The sequence below is a fragment of the Chanodichthys erythropterus genome, chromosome 8, assembly GCF_024489055.1.
Source record: "Chanodichthys erythropterus isolate Z2021 chromosome 8, ASM2448905v1, whole genome shotgun sequence".
Taxonomy (NCBI): Eukaryota; Metazoa; Chordata; class Actinopteri; order Cypriniformes; family Xenocyprididae; genus Chanodichthys; species Chanodichthys erythropterus.
Genome location: NC_090228.1, coordinates 29,374,828 through 29,391,869, shown reverse-complemented (window position 1 = coordinate 29,391,869; position 17,042 = coordinate 29,374,828). Strand labels below are relative to the sequence as shown.

Sequence of the window (17,042 nt, the reverse complement as noted above, 5' to 3'; positions counted from 1 at the left end):
AATGTTGTTTTTGTGTGTTTTTCCCCACATACGGCTTTTAGAGAGTTCTGAACCTTGTATTAGGCTACATTTCTGTAGATACTGAACAGTAGTTTGAGATTTGACGTGTTTCTCAGCTTCCACACCTACATGAACTTTCATAACCAAGTCAACGCCCACTTTGGCGATTCTGTGCTTTAAAAGGCAGCTCTGCACACCTAGTAAGTCACTGTTTCCAGCAGAGCCACAGGAAGCTGCTTCAGAAACACTTGCCTTCTCCAGCATCTCTCTCCTCGAATCTTCAATCAAAATGAGCAAGATCATTGTTTTTACCAAAGAGGGCTTCGAGGGCAGAACAGCTGAATTCAAGAACGATGTAACCAACTTAGAAGAAAAGGGCTTCAACGACGCCATCTGCTCCATAAAAGTCATCGGTGCACCATGGGTGGCATATTATGACAAGAATTTTGCTGGAAAGCACCTGGTGTTTGAGGAAGGAGAGTATGCCACCATTAATGACAAAGGCCAGTTTTCTTCTCTCAAGAAGGTCACAGATGACCTGGACAATCCTGAAATCCAGCTGTTCGAGAAACCAAACTATCAAGGAAGAACCGTGACCTTGCGCAGAGAAGCCAATCTTCATGACATTGATTTCAGTGACGTAGCTTCTTCCCACAAAGTGAAAGGTGGTGTCTGGGTGCTATACGAGAACAGGAGTCGTCAGGGTGCCCAGCTTATTTCTTTCCCTGGCAATGAAGTTCCCAACTATTCTCCAATCTCCTTCAACGATGTGGCAAGCCATGTGCGCCCCTTGCTGCCAAAGCCATAGACAGCATCATTCAACGTACGCTTTCTGCAGCTGAATATGAACTGGGATCCTTTTGGAAAGAATGAGGCAGGTGGTGGGGAACGAATGATCTTGACCAGAAACTTGATTTGACTCTTGACTGTGCTATCAGATCCAACTTTATCATTTGAGTATATCTGTGTAAAGACATACTGTATGTTAATTTGGCAAATGTTATATGACAAGGAAGAATGTTATTAGAAGAGTTTTATGCTGCTAGTTTTCTGGCTTATCAGTAGCGATCAGTTAAATACATATACAATACAATAATAAAACACAGTCTTGGAATTGTTATAGATCTTTCAGATCCAAATGTATTTGATTGTATTTCCCCTGTTTGATGAGAGTGAAATATTGAAGAAGATTTTGGATTCATATTATGCTGAGAAAGAGACAACGAATGCTGTTTTACTCTGTCAACTCAGAAAATAAAGAGTCTTAACATAACACTCATTGTTTCTTTAATTCTTTTTTTTTTTTTTTTTTTACAATTAAATTAATTTTTAGCCAGTTTCAGCTATCATTCAGGATAGTACAAGCTAGAATAGGGAGGGATAAAGTAATAGTGATCAATTTTACATTCTCCACTGCGCAAACTTAAAAACCCAAGGGAGCATTTGCCAAATCTGTTTTGTCAATAATGTTATGTTATTACAGTATCAACTGAGGGTGGTATAGCTTTTGATTCAGTGCTTATATTTAAATTGTTTTTTTTTTTACCAAATTTTTTTTACATTTTTAAAACTCAAAATGATCAATTAGTGTACCCCAAACTCTACTCTCTCAATCCAAGCACTTCTGTCTCTCAACAAGATAAATGTTGTGCTCACTTTTAAACTTCTGTTATCACACTGATGTTTTTGACTTGGTTTGTTGTAGTAAAGTTCAGCAAATCAGAGTTTGCAGTACCATAAAAAGATCCTGCAACTGTCAGATATCCAAACTTACTCCCCAGTATGCTAAGACCATGCATTGAAATGAACCTGCAAAATGTCATTGTGAATTTCCCCAACTCTCTGTGTGGTCATATGGAGAAAGCTGGATATTTGTCCCAAAAACCAGAAGTAAAGCGTTAACCCTCTGGGGTCTGAGGACTTCTGGGGCCCTGGAATAGTTTTGACATGCCCCACATTTGTGCTTCTTTCAGCTGTTTATAAACATATTAATGGCAAAAGTGTCATTACACTGTATTCAGCACGAACTAGGATGCCATAATATGTGATCAACGTGTATATACAGGTGCTGGTCATATAATTAGACTATCATTAAAAAGTTGATTTAATGTTTTTTCTTTTAATTTTGATGATTATAACTGACAACTAAGGAAAATCCCAAATTCAGTGTCTCAGAAAATTAGAATATTGTGAAAAGGTTCAATATTGAAGAGACCTGGTGCCACACTCTAATCAGCGAATTAACTCAAAACACCTGCAAAGGCCATTAAATGGTCTCTCAGTCTAGTCTCAGCACAGACGTAAGCAAGACATGGGTTTCAGCTGTCGCATTCCTTGTGTCAAGCCACTCTTGAACAACAGACAGCGTCAGAAGCGTCTAAAGACAAAAAGGACTGGACTGCTGCTGAGTGGTCCAAAGTTTTGTTCTCTGATGAAAGTAAATTTTGCATTTCCTTTGGAAATCAGGGTCCCAGAGTCTGGAGGAAGAGAGGAGAGGCACACAATCCACGTTGCTTGAGGTCCAGTGTAAAGTTTCCACAGTCAGTGATGGTTTGGGGTGCCATGTCATCTGCTGGTGTTGGTCCACTGTGTTTTCTGAGGTCCAAGGTCAACGCAGCCGTATACCAGGAAGTTTTAGAGCTCTTCATGCTTCCTGCTGCTGACCAACTTTATGGAGATGCAGATTTAATTTTCCAACAGGACTTGGCACCTGCACACCGTGCCAAAGCTACCAGTACCTGGTTTAAGGACCATGGTATCCCTGTTCTTAATTGGCCAGCAAACTCGCCTGACCTTAACCCCATAGAAAATCTATGGGATATTGTGAAGAGGAAGATGCGATATGCCAGACCCAACAATGCAGAAGAGCTGAAGGCCACTATCAGAGCAACCTGGGCTCTCATAACACCTGAGCAGTGCCACGACTGATCGACTCCATGCCACGCCGCATTGCTGCAGTAATTCAGGCAAAAGGAGCCCCAACTTGCTGTACATGCTCATACTTTTCATGTTCATACTTTTCAGTTGGCCAAGATTTCTAAAAATCCTTTCTGTGTATTGGTCTTATTTTCTGAGATACTGAATTTGGGATTTTCCTTAGTTGTCAGTTATAATCATCAATATTAAAATAAATAAACATTTGAAATATATCAGTCTGTGTGTAATGAATGAATATAATATACAAGTTTCACTTTTTGAATGGAATTAGTGAAATAAATCAGTTTTTTGATGATATTCTAATTATATGACCAGCACCTGTACAGTGCCCTCCATTAATATTGGCACCCTTGGTAAATATGAGCAAAGATGGCTTTGAAAATAAATCTGCATAATTTATCCTTTTGATCTTTCATTTAAAAAAAAAAATCAAAAATTTCTAACCTTTCATTAAGTAAGACAATTGATTATTTTTCTCTTGTTCATGTTGGCCACAATTATTGGCACCCAATTTTTGCAACCTCATTTTGCCAAGATAACAGCTCTGAGTCTTCTTCTATAATTCCTGATGAGTTTGGAGAACACCTGACAAGAGATCAGAGACCATTCCTTCATTCAGAATCTCTCCAGATCCTTCAGATTCCCAGCTTCATGTTGGTGCTTCTTCTCTTCAGTTCACTTCACCAATTTTCTTTAGGGTTCAGGTCAGGGGACTGGGATGGCCATGGCAGAAGCTTCATTTTGTGCTGGTTTTGTATTGGTTTTGATGTTTGTTTGGGATCATTGTCCTGATGGATGATTCAACCATGGCCCATTATTGGATTTCTAGCAGAAGCGATCAGGTTTTGATTTTTTATCTGTTAGTATTTGATCCTTGAATCCTTGATACCATGTTTCTGAACAAGATGTCCAAGGCCTCCAGCAGAAAAACAGGCCCACAACATTAAAGATCCAGCAGTATATTTAACGACGACATGGGGTACTTTGATAGAGCATTGTAGGTCATTCTACCAGCCGGAAACAGACGCGGAGAAGGTCAGTGAAAGTGACTTTGTGCTTCTTTGTGATGGCACCACAAGGCGCTGTTCACTTGCAGAACGCAAGTTTCTGGAGGGCGCATGAGTCTGAAGTAGTGAGTTAAGGTATAGTGGTGCAGAGCCAGTGGTCGTTCGCAAACATTGGAGCCTTGCGGTCGTTGTAGCCAAACATTAGAGCCTTGAATTGGATGAGAGCAGCTATTGGCAGCCAATGCAAACTGATGAAGAGAGGTGTGACATGCGCTCTCTTTGGTTCGTTAAAGACCAGTCTTTCTGCAGCATTCTGGGGCTGGCTGTGATACATACTGGGGAACGAAGCTCTCCAGACATCTGTAGATGGCCTCTCTCCAGTCCAATCCGGTGAGAACAGGGAGTTCTCTTGGATCAACAAAGTTAACATTGGTCCAGTCTCGTTACTTAAGGGACTCATGACGACGAGGCGAAAGAATCTCTCCGTGTATTCGAACAGATCGCGGCTATTCTGAGCCACCGGCGCAATATGTCCTGCAAGCTTCCAGCTCATATTTCCTATTTTGTTTTCTACGTCTGGTCTTCTGTCATAAACAGAAGAGGACAGAAGAGGTGAGTAGATATGAGGGAAGCAGAGCGGGAATGCAACACAGGTAAGGATGAAATGGTTGATGATAGATTGCTGGAGACTTAGCTGGCTATGAGTTCTCTGTACAGGTGGCGTGCGATGCAGGTGACAGATGAGCAGGAGATCCATGCAGGCAACACGGGGGAACAGAATATGGCAGACAGAAGATGGATCAAGAACAATCAGGTAGGTGTCTCAGATGAGTAGATCAGTAAGCACTCTGTTGCATAACCAGGCAGGGTCTGTGGTGCTTGTCTTTGACGAGACCAGATAGTGAGGAGAAGGGAACGGCCTATGAAGGCAGTGTGAGGGTGCACAGGTGCAGGTGTGGATCAGGAGGGATGCTGGGAAAGATGAATATATAAATGTGCTGCACGCTTTCCTCTCAATAATTAACTAAATTCAATTAATATTAAAAAAAGCAAGTGATTTTTTTAAAGAAAGCATAGGAAAAGAATGAAACTCAGCAATGTGGAAATGTTTGCACAAGCTCTGCAATTCAGCACTTCAGTAAAGTCACATCACAATTATTTAAACAGCACTTTATTCAATAGATTGTTTAAAAGCAAGCAGCTATACAGTATTAAACAGGCAAACATTGTCAGTTCTTGTTTCACCAGAAGTACAGATTCATTTTCTTCTATAAAGTGTCTCTCCAGTGTGTTCATTTTTTACTTATTTGACCTCAATGGATTGAACAGAAGAAATTATCCAAAGAAGAGTTCAATGTGAAAGAATGCAGAGCCTTACAGCCACACCTACCATTTACATCATTGCCATAGACCAATGGGAGTATGATGTTGTTTACCTGCCTCTCGATAGTCTAAATAAAAATGCCGCTTACCTTAAACACTTAATGTTTGAAACTACAGCAGCAAAGATATTGTGAAGAATATAAATAAAAGGATATAATTAAACATAACGGTACAAATAAAAGAAGTGGACAGTCATATGAAGCCCACATTCAACTGCAGAGTGAAAGTAGCCCTAATTTCTAACAGATACATATACTCTTTAAACAAAGAACACAAACAGGGTCTCTCATTTACATGACTATTTATATGTATTTGTAAGTGTGATGTTTATATTAGACGATTGCAATTGAACTGTCTTCCTCCAGAGTGAATGCACAGGTGAAACTGTTCCTATTTGTAAACCAATTATCACACTGAGGAAAACAGTGTTTTCTTTTCAGAATGAGTTTTCAAATGCCGTTTCAGGTATGCGTGATACGTGAAACTCGTGTCACACTGAAGACACTTGTAAGGCTTCTCTCCAGTGTGAACTCTCATGTGAATATTAAGGTTTCCTTTCGTCGTGCAGCTCTTTCCACACTGAGGGCAGATGAAAGGCTTCTCTCCAGTGTGAATTCTCATATGATTCTCAAGGTTTATTCTTTTTGTGAAACTCTTTCCACAGTGATGACATATAAAACAGTACTCTCCTGAGTGAATCCTCATGTGATGATTAAGGTATTCTTTACATATGAAACTCTTTCCAAACTGATCACAAACAAATGGCCTCTCTCCAGTGTGAACTGTCATGTGAGCCTTAAAACTTTCTTTTCGTGAGAAGCTCTTCTCACACAGTTTGCAGGTGTAAGGCTTCTCTCCAGAGTGATTTCTCATGTGGGCATTAAGGTTTTTTTTCTGTGTAAATATCTTTCCACACTGAGTGCATATAAACGGCTTCTCTCCAGTGTGGATTTTCAAATGGACTTTAAGGCTTTCTTTTCGACTGAAACTCTTTCCACACTGTTGACAGGCGTAAGGCTTCTCTCCAGTGTGAATTCTCATGTGAACTTTAAGGCTTTCTTTTCGAGTGAAACTCTTTCCACACTGTTGGCAGGTCAGAGGCTTCTCTCCAGTGTGAACTCTCATCTGGAGGTTTCTAGTTTCTGTTTTAAGAGTCTGTGAGGAACTAGTAGATTTCTCCCCTGTCATGAAATCTGGACATTTCTCATCCTGATTTTTCTCTCCACTTTCATTCAGTTCTTGACTCTCTTCTTTCAATGTCATCAGATCTAAGGTAAAAAGAAACAAAAACAAGTTAACACCACAAAGAAACAGACATGAAAAGTGAAGTAAAACATCAAATCCAACAACATGTATACTAGATCCTATACTCAATAAACAACTAAAAGTGTGTAAACTGTAATCTCAGAACCTCTCGCCAAAATTCACTCACGCACACAAGCTCAGAGATCAACTCGCTCAACATTACTCAAGTTACTATAACCCACAGTCTGACCCAGGAGAACTGGTTAATTACAGACAGATCTCAAATCTGACATTTACCTATAAATGTTAGACAAAGTTTTGCAGAACAGTTTTTGTGAAGAATTTTGAATATCGAATATTGTCAGCTTCCATGTGCTTCACACAAAAATTAGACAAACATTAAAAACAGCATTTACTACATTTCTTTCTAAAAAGTGTTTTTCAGTCTTATTTCCCATAGTTTTTACTTCGGCAACCCCAGAAAGCCACAAATCTTCTCCCCCCTCACCGAGACATAAGTATCTAAACTTCTCATCTCGTGTCTTCACCACCTGCCCTCTAGATCCTATCCCCTCACACCTTCTACAAGCCATCGCTCCCACAGTTTTACCAGCACTTACACACATTAGCAACACATCTCTCCACACTGGCACTTTCCCTAACACATTCAAGCATGCTCGGGTAACCCCACTGCTTAAGAAACCCACATTAAACATGTCTCTTGTAGATAGCTACAGACCTGTTTCTCTCCTACCATTCATAGCAAAAACACTTGAACAAGTGATTTTCATTCAGGTATCTGAGACTGCACTACTGTTGATCACTGAATCCCTACAGATTGCAAAGGCTGATTCAAAATCATCAGTTCTCATTCTGCTCGATCTATCTGCTGCCTTTGACACAGGGAATCATCAGATCCTTCTGTCCACCCTCTCATCACTGGGCATCACAGGTACTCCACTTCTCTGGTTTGAATCCTATCTCACAGGAAGGTCTTTCAGGGTTGCCTGGAGAGGGGAGGTATCCAAAGCTCATCAACTGACCATGGGTGTTCCTCAGGGTTCAGTTCTTGGACCCCTCCTCTTCTCCATTTACACTACATCACTTCCACCCACTCTTATGTGTCTACATCCCTACCAAATGCCTGCGATCACTGAATGAGCGAAGGATTGTGGTACCATCACAGAGAGGCACAAAATCACTCTCCAGAACATTCTCGTTCACTGTTCCTTGCCGGTGGAATGATCTTCCTGCCTTCATCTGGAAAGCAGAATCCCTGACAATATTCAAAAGACAGCTGAAAACTGAAAATGTAAATTTTGAGGAGTAAAGGTGTTTTAATCAGTATGCCTGGAAAGAAGTAATGTTTACAAACCCTGATTTTATTAAGTGATTTTGAGGATGACAAAAAAAGAAATTACTTATTTTATTAGTTTTTTTTTTCTAATTTAATGTGTGCCATCATTATATCACAAAAAATAAAATAAAATAAAAAGAAGCATGACACAGAATGACTGAAGAAAGTCTCTGAGAATGAAACCAACCTATTTGTTCCTCAGTATCTTCATGTTTGACTCTGAATGTTTCTTCAATCTTCATGTCTTCACTCTCCTCTTTAATAAACTCCATCTTTATAATAGTGTGTCACATGGATCTCAGTCGCTCCACCAGGAGTTTCTCTGTGTTTGGACACTATGTCATGATCAAGATGAGAATAATTAACAGAAAGAAAAACACAAACTAAACTAAATCTCTGAGTGTGTCATAAAAACATTGTCAGTTATGTTGTCATTACACGTTACAAACTGTGAATCACTTGATTCAATTGAATCTTAAAAGTTTGTTTCTCTATCATTATTTGCCAGAGACCAAACAGTGTTTATGATGAACTGATTCACAATATAGAAAGCGAAATGAGATGCATCTTTTCTGTTACTTGTGTGTGGATGAGCTTTACTCAGAAGAAATTATGTTCATTAATGTTACTAAATACATTATAATGTCACATTCATTAATAATTAACTTATTTCACAGTTCTCTATATAATTGTCTGAAAGGGTTGTATTGATTTAAACACTTTAAATGATTAAAAACACAAACCTTTCTTCTGAAGAATCACAGATGCTGGAACGTGTCACAGCCTTATGACATCATGTCGCCACACCAAAATAAAAGTCCTGTTCACACAAAATAGAAATTCACATACAAAAAAACATTCATATTACAATTATTTGATTCAAAGGATAAATAACAGAGTCCAAAAGCTATCAATACCAATGAGATTACCAATTTTTACCAACATTTATTGATATAATTTATTCATATTTAAACTAAACTCCCAATATATGCTTAAATGCAGGATATAAAGTCGTGAGATACATAATATTGTCCTGAGTTTAATTACGTTTCAAAAATATAATTAATAACGTGGCATTACATCCCGAAATTACACATGTTATAACTAATCCTGACTGATTAAAATGATTAAACTAAGACATAATTTCAAACACCACACTGTACACAACTGTCAGTCTTTGCATTAATCTATAGTATTATATAGCTTGAGAAACTATTAAATGTTTTTGTAATACTGAGCTGCTTAAAAGTGTGCTTTGAATGCTTTAAAAATTAGTTCAATTTTAGTAGACTTTTATATAGTAATCCGAAGATTAATTAAATTGATTTAATAATATACTAGTGTAACGAATGGAGACTCCATTGTGATCCAAGTGCAGCGTTTATTTACAATGTAAGCGTGGTCGTACAGGCAGGGTAAATCAGGAGCAAACAGGTACAGCAGAGGGTAGACAGAGTCGTAATCCAGGTACAGGCAGAGGTCGGGACTGGCAGATAACATTCACAGGTCGGTATACAAAGCAAGGGTCGGGACAGGCAGCAATGGGTCAATAAACAGGAAACAGGCAAGAATGGTAACGACAGATCGACAGATAGACAGAATGTAAACGCTCAGAATTGTCACTAGGGAAATCAAGACTTCGCGGTGAGGTGGTGTGTGTGACAGTCCTTTTTAGTCCTGGTAATGAATGGCAGCTGGGTGTGGTGATTAGTGTGGAGTGATTGTGAAGTGAGTGCAGGTGATGAGCAATGGAGGATCATGGGAAATGTAGTCCGGGATGTGACCGGAACAGACGTGATCGTGACAACTAGTTATAAATACATTTTCCAAGCTGTGGGAATGTAAGTACACTTAACATAATGCACTAATTTGCACTAAGACTTAAACTGATTTTAAGTGTAGCCAGATAAAGTAAACAAAATATACAGAAGTGTTTTATAAGAGCATTACTTAAAAGTGTGCTATGAACGCTTTACATAAAAATTTAGTGGACTTTTTAAATGTAGTTATCACCTAGTTCTATTTAAATGAATTCCATGACAAATACAGTAGAAATGTATTAGTTACAAGTAAAAATCTATTAACATATATATTGGCAAATATGTACTTGGTAAATATGTTCAAAGTTGACTGTAAAAATAAATCTGCATTGTTTAGCCTTTTGATCTTTAAAGGAACACTCCACTTTTTTTGAAAATAGGCTCATTTTCCAACTCCCCTAGAGTTAAACAGTTGAGTTTTACCGTTTTCGAATCCATTCAGCCGATCTCTGGGTCTGGCGGTACCACTTTTAGCATAGCTTAGCATAGTTCATTGAATCTGATTAGACCGTTAGCATCGCGCTTAAAAATGACCAAAGAGTTTTAATATTTTTCCTATTTAAAACTTGACTCTTCTGTAGTTAAATGGTGTACTAAGACCGACGGAAAATAAAAAGTTGTGATTTTCTAGGCTGATATGGCTAGGAACTATACTCTCATTCAGGCGTAATAATCAAGGAACTTTGCTGCCGTATCATGGGTGCAGCAGGCGCAATGATATTACGCAGCGCCCGTGATCCCCTGCTTGCACAGGGAACGTGCCTTGCAACCATGGAGACGTTTGTGAGAGACGCTGCGTAATATCATTGCGCCTGCTGCACCCATGATACGGCAGCAAAGTTCCTTGATTATTACGCCTGAATGAGAGTATAGTTCCTAGCCATATCAGCCTAGAAAATCGCAACTTTTCATTTTCCGTCGGTCTTAGTACACGATGTAACTACAGAAGAGTCAAGTTTTAACCCTCTACCGCACGCATTATGATAAATCTATAGAAAAAAATATTTGACTCTTTTTCTTTTCTTAGAATGGCTTAACTTAAAGCGCTGTAAAAAAAATTTTGGAAAAAAATATTATTTTAAGGTACTTTATGATATGTTGCCATATGGCAACAACGTACAATAGTGGAAATAACTTAGAATAAGTTTAAGTGTATATAGTTCATATTTTTCCTCAAAAATGTTGTTTGTATTGAATCAATTAGTGCTATTATAAGTTTTAGCAGTAATTATAAACAATACCTTATACTTATTTTCCAACATCTTGTGTTTTTCCATTCTCTTTTGCTGAATAATGCTTTATATTCTTTATATTTCAATACATTTTTCATGAATATAATTTAAATTGCAAATGTAGACAGTTAAAAACACATCTAATACTGTTCATCATGTATCATAAAACACTGACATAAAACCAAAAACATTGCAGTTCATGAAAATGAGACACCATGATAGGGAAGTGGTATTTCTGGGCCAGTATACATGGCTGTGATGGCAGATCTCTGATGTTGATTTAATCCATAATACAAATGTCATGGCAGTCCTTAACAAACAACTAATCAACATTATATCACTATTATTAATGTTTTTATTGTTATAGCTTAACAGACTGCAGCTAACTTTTGCTGGCTATCTAAACTATTATAATAATGTCATTCCATTATTGCGCAGTGTTGCCATATGGCAACACAGACATTTTATCGATTTACCAAAAACTAATTTCATAAAAACTTTTTTGAGTGGTGAATATGTCATCATACCTTACCTGAGATGATGTTAACATTTTTTTTGTGAATGTGACATGGGCGGGTCCTTGTTTGTTACTGACGTTTTAATTTGCTTTCAGCAACTACATACAATAGACGGCAGTCTGTCAGATATCGCGTCACAGAAAAAAAATTGCATGTCATGTGACTTAACCAAAGCACATCATTGGCTAAACTAAGGTCTTCTCTTACCAAAAAAAAAAACTAGAATGTTCTCTTGAAGAGACGGTGGCAAGGAAACGAACACAAAGTGTATGTTGCCATATGGCAACACTATGCGGTAGAGGGTTAAATAGGAAAAATATCAAAACTCTTTGGTCATTTTTAAGCGCGATGCTAACGGTCTAATCAGATTCAATGAACTATGCTAAGCTATGCTAAAAGTGGTACCACCAGAACCGGAGATCGGCTGAATGGATTCGAAAACGGTAAAACTCAACTGTTTAACTCTAGGGGAGTTGGACAATGAGCCCATTTTCAAAAAAAGTGGAGTGTTCCTTTAATTATTGAATTATTATTACATTAATTATTTCATGTATAAAAATATGTAGGCAAAATATTATAAATACATTTTGAATGTATGTATTATACATTATCCTTGTATTTGAAATACATCAAAAGTTTATTTTTTATGTCTGATGATTATATTTGAAAGTGTATGAAAGAGGTTCAAGTGTACTACAAGTGGTAACTAAATACATTTTTTAATACAGAGATAGTACACACCCGATTCCAAAAAAGTTGGGACACTGTACAAATTGTGAATAAAAACAGAATGCAATGATGTGGAAGTTTCAAATTTCAAAATTTTATTCAGAATACAACATAGATGACATATCAAATGTTTAAACTGAGAAAATGTATCACTTTAAGGGAAAAATAAGTTGATTTTAAATTTCATGGCATCAACACATCTCAAAAAGTTGGGACAAGGCCATGTTTACCACTGTGTGGCATCCCCTCTTCTTTTTATAACAGTCTGCAAACGTATGGGGACTGAGAAGACAAGTTGCTCAAGTTTAGGAATAGGAATGTTGTCCCATTCTTGTCTAATACAGGCTTCTAGTTGCTCAACTGTCTTAGGTCTTCTTTGTCGCATCTTCCTCTTTATGATGCACCAAATGTTTTCTATGGGTGAAAGATCTGGACTGCAGGCTGGCCATTTCAGTACCCGGATCCTTCTTCTACGCAGCCATGATCTTGTAATTGATGCAGTATGTGGTCTGGCATTGTCATGTTGGAAAATGCAAGATCTTCCCTGAAAGAGACGACGTCTGGATGGGAGCAGATGTTGTTCTAGAACTTGGTTATACCTTTCAGCATTGATGGTGCCTTTCCAGATGTGTAAGCTGCCCGTGCCACACGCACTCATGCAACCCCATACCATCAGAGATGCAGGCTTCTGAACTGAGCGCTGATAACAACTTGGGTTGTCCTTGTCCTCTTTAGTCCTGATGACATGGCGTCCCAGTTTTCCAAAAAGAACTTCAAATTTTGATTCGTCTGACCACAGAACAGCTTTCCACTTTGCCACAGTCCATTTTAAATGAGCCTTGGCCCAGAGAAAACGCCTGTGCTTCTGGATCATGTTTAGATATGGCTTCTTTTTTGACCTATAGAGTTTTAGCCGGCAACGGCGAATGGCACGGTGGATTGTGTTCACTGACAAGTATTTCTGAGCCCATGTTGTGATTTCCATTACGGTAGCATTCCTGTATGTGATGCAGTGCCGTCTAAGGGCCCAAAGATCACGGGCATCCAGTATGGTTTTCCGGCCTTGACCCTTACGCACAGAGATTGTTCCAGATCCTCTGAATCTTTGGATGCTATTATGCACTGTAGATGATGATAACTTCAAACTCTTTGCAGTTGTTCTCAGAGAAACTCCTTTCTGATATTGCTCTACTATTTTCCGCCGCAGCATTGGGGGAATTGGTGATCCTCTGCCCATCTTGACTTCTGAGAGACACTGCCACACTGATAGGCTCTTTTTATACCCAATCATGTTGCCAACTGACGTAATAAGTTGCAAATTGGTCCTCCAGCTGTTCCTTATATGTACATTTAACTTTTGCGGCCTCTTATTGCTACCTGTCCCAACTTTTTTGGAATGTGTATGTGATGGGCAGGGCGGGCGAGAGCCGTGAGGGAACGGCCTTGAGTCTCTCACGGAGGAGCTCCGGAGGCATAAAAGGAGGAGCGATGACAGTGAAGGACGAGAGAGGAATTAGGCCTGGATTTTATGTTAAGTTTTATTATGTTTGTGTGGCCGGCAGATGTCCGCAAGGGTCTGACGGCATTACTTTCGTTTTGTTCTTTGTTTATTTTATATTAAAGTTTTGCTGAATGTTCGCCGGTCCCTGCCTCCTTCTTCCCATATAAACGAACTGCGTTACCGTGTAGCTCTCATGAAATCCAAAATGAGCCAATATTTGGTATGACATTTCAAAATGTCTCGTTTTCAACATTTGATACGTTATCTATATTCTATTGTCAATAAAATATACGTTTATGAGATTTGTAAATTATTGCATTCCTTTTTTATTCACAATTTGTACAGTGTACCAACTTTTTTGGAATCGGGTTTGTATGTTAAAAGCACGTTTGGTGTCTCAAAATAGCACAGTTGAGTACACATAAGTGTTCTTAATATTATCTTGAGAAGTACTAAAGAAGAATTTTTAGTATATTAAGTACACAATTAGTGTGTGAAAATACAGCACTTTAAGTACATTATAGAAGTGTACTAAGTGTACTGAAATATTGTATTTTAGTGCACTCTTTTCACCTGGGTAGTCAAAGAAACAACAACAAACTCTGTAATTCTATTTATCTGATATGAGACTTTATTTTAAAGACATTCATGACAGCTGTTGACTCTTCTGTCAGATGCAGTTTAAATAAAGCATGTCAGAGAAAAACCTTTTGTCTTGATTCAGTATCTACAGTCAGATCTCAGGCTAATGCCAGTTATTTTCATAGCTGCAATTTGGACCTTCAACCCTTTGTACCCCAGTGAAGTCCAGTATATGGAGAAAAATCCTGGGATCTTTTCCTCAAAAACCTTCATTTCTTTTCCACTGAAAAAAAGAAAGACATAAACATCTTGGATGACATGGGGGTGAGTAAATTATCAGGAAATTTGAATTCTGAAGTGAACTAATCCTTCAATTTCACACTTTAACTGTGAAGCACTTTCCACACTGATGACAATAAAAAACCCTTGTGAGAATCCTCATGTGAGTCTCATTTCCCACACATGAATCTCTTCTCTCCAGTGTGAACTCTCATGTGAGTTTTAAGATTTCCTTTCTGTGTGAAGCTCTTCCCACACGGTTTGCAGGTATAAGGCTTCTGTCCAGTGTGAAGTCTCATGTGGACGATGAGGCTACTGTTATGACTGAAGCTCTTTCCACACTGAGTGCATGTAAACGGTTTTTCTCCAGTGTGACTGTTCATGTGACACCTAAGGTTTAGTTCTGTCGTGAAGCTCTTTCCACACTGATCACATATGAACAGCTTCTCTCCGGTGTGAATCCTCATGTGGTAATCAAGAGTGTTTTTATGTGTAAAACTCTTTCCACATTGAGTGCAGATGAAACGCTTCTCTCCAGTGTGAATCCTCATGTGGACTTCAAGGCTTTGTTTTCGACCAAAACTTTTCCCACACTGCTGGCAGGTGAAAGATCTCTCTCCAGTGTGACTGTTCATGTGGTAATCAAGGATGATTTTCTGTGTGAAATTCTTTCCACACTGAGTGCAGGTGTAAGGCTTCTCTCCAGTGTGGAGTCTCATGTGGACGATGAGGCTACTGTTATGACTGAAGCTCTTTCCACACTGACTGCATGTGAACGGCTTCTCTCCAGTGTGACTGTTCATGTGGCATCTAAGGTTTGGTTCTGCTGTGAAGCTCTTTCCACACTGTTGGCAGATGAACGGCTTCTCTCCGGTGTGAATTCTCATGTGTATTTTGAGGTTTCCTTTTTGAGTGAAACTCTTTCCACACTTATGGCAGGTATGAGGTTTCTCTCCAGTGTGAACTCTCATGTGGACTGCAAGGTTATGCTTTTGACGGAAACACTTTCCGCACTGATGGCATGTGAAAAGCTTCTCTCCAGTTTGATCTCCAGTCATGAAATCATGATGTTTCTCATATTGATTTTCCTCTTCAATTTCATTCAGTTGTTGACTCTCCTCTTTCAGCTCCATCAGGTCTAAAAAAACAAAACAAATACAAGTTAACCCCAGTTTAATGGCACAAAGCCAGGTTTAAGGCAGCATTAGTATTAGTCTGGTCATGTGATCTCAACATGTCTAGTGTCCACATGAGGCGACCCGCTCCATGTCAAATAAAAGTGCTTTAATTAGGAAATTCGTGTGACATTCTTCAAAAATATCATTCATTTCTGTAGAGCTGGACATTTTAATAAGGATCAAATGACTGAGTTCAGCTTTGAGAATGAAACCAACCTGTTTGTTCCTCAGTATCTTCATGTTTGACTCTGAATGTTTCTTCAATCTCCACGTCTTCACTCTCCTCTTTAATAAACTCCATCTTTATAATAGTGTGTCACGTGGATCTAAGTCGCTTCACCAGGAGATTATCTGTGTGTTTGGACACTCTGTCATGATGAAGATGAGATGAATTAACAGAAAGAAAATCATCTCAATCAGATCTAGTTCAGTGCACTGGTAAGGGAGTCATCGGCCTTAAGCCCGGGATACACTGCACAATTTTTGGCTATCCCAGATGAAAGATTGCCATCGTGAAACAATCGTGGTGATTTCTGTGATCGTGGCTCTTAATCGGTGTTCCTATGTCGTACAGTGAGAGAAGTTCAAAGACAGCCATTTTCCCCGTCTTGCGACCAAAGATAGCCTATGATCATTTTCTAACAATGTTTCAAATTCAGCATGATCAATGCATGCTACGACCTACATCTACTGACCAGCCAGTCAAGCTCTTTTCCCTTCTTCTTTTGCCGCTTCCTTTTTTTCACAAAAAATAAATAAATAAAAATTAGTATACAGGAATCGATTATACAGAATCTTATTTTTGTTATGATTTATATTAGGTATTTAATAACTCTTAGATTACATTTAATGAATTGCACTTGCATTTGCAATTGATTTTTTTTAAGTTCACATTAAAGATGTTTGTTTTTGTTTCAATTTACTCAGAGTTTTCAGTTTCTCTGTCATTGCCAGAGACCAAACAGCATGTTTATGATGAACTGCTTCACAATAAAAGGAGCTGAATGAGATGCACCTTTTCTGTTACACATGTTTTACTCACAAAACTGTTCTTTTATAAGAGACGTTACAATGTAACATTTACTCATTGCACAGTTCTCTACAAATGATTAAAAACACAAACCTTTCTTCAGCAGAATCACAGATGCAGGAGCACGGCGCAGCCTTATGGCATCATGTCACAACACCAAAATAAAAGTCCTCTTCACACGTTAAATAAAAATAATAGAAATTCACATACAGAAAACTCATTAAAATGCTAAGAGTAAGGACTG

General features: G+C 38.5%; 2 protein-coding genes across 2 annotated transcripts; one reads left to right on the top strand and one right to left on the bottom strand.

Annotated features, from left to right (window-relative positions):
* Positions 1–289: 289 nt before the first annotated feature.
* On the top strand, positions 290–808 carry LOC137025123 (epidermal differentiation-specific protein-like). The gene has a single exon (XM_067393155.1). The coding sequence runs from the start codon at positions 290–292 to the stop codon at positions 806–808; it is 519 nt and encodes a 172-aa protein (XP_067249256.1).
* Positions 809–5,148: 4,340 nt separating this feature from the next.
* Positions 5,149–16,940, bottom strand: LOC137024684 (zinc finger protein 585A-like). Its single transcript, XM_067392499.1, has 4 exons — positions 16,892–16,940; positions 15,985–16,503; positions 14,800–15,728; positions 5,149–6,452 (listed from the first exon to the last, which is right to left on the bottom strand). Exons 2-4 carry the CDS (start codon positions 16,067–16,069, stop codon positions 5,736–5,738), a joined length of 1,731 nt encoding a protein of 576 aa, XP_067248600.1. The 5' UTR covers positions 16,070–16,503; positions 16,892–16,940; the 3' UTR covers positions 5,149–5,735.
* Between the last annotated feature and the right edge of the window lie 102 nt (positions 16,941–17,042).

Bases quoted from the DNA above. Each gene is read 5' to 3' on its own strand.
- LOC137025123 (XM_067393155.1), top strand. From the start codon at position 290: ATGAGCAAGATCATTGTTTTTACCAAAGAGGGCTTCGAGGGCAGAACA.
- LOC137024684 (XM_067392499.1), bottom strand. From the start codon at position 16,069: ATGGAGTTTATTAAAGAGGAGAGTGAAGACGTGGAGATTGAAGAAACA. The intron at 15,729-15,984 runs GTTGGTTTCATT...TTGTTTTTTTAG, and splicing joins AGATACTGAGGAACAAACAG to ACCTGATGGAGCTGAAAGAG. The intron at 6,453-14,799 runs GTTCACACTGGA...AGAAACCTCCAG, and splicing joins ATCTTAAAACTCACATGAGA to ATGAGAGTTCACACTGGAGA.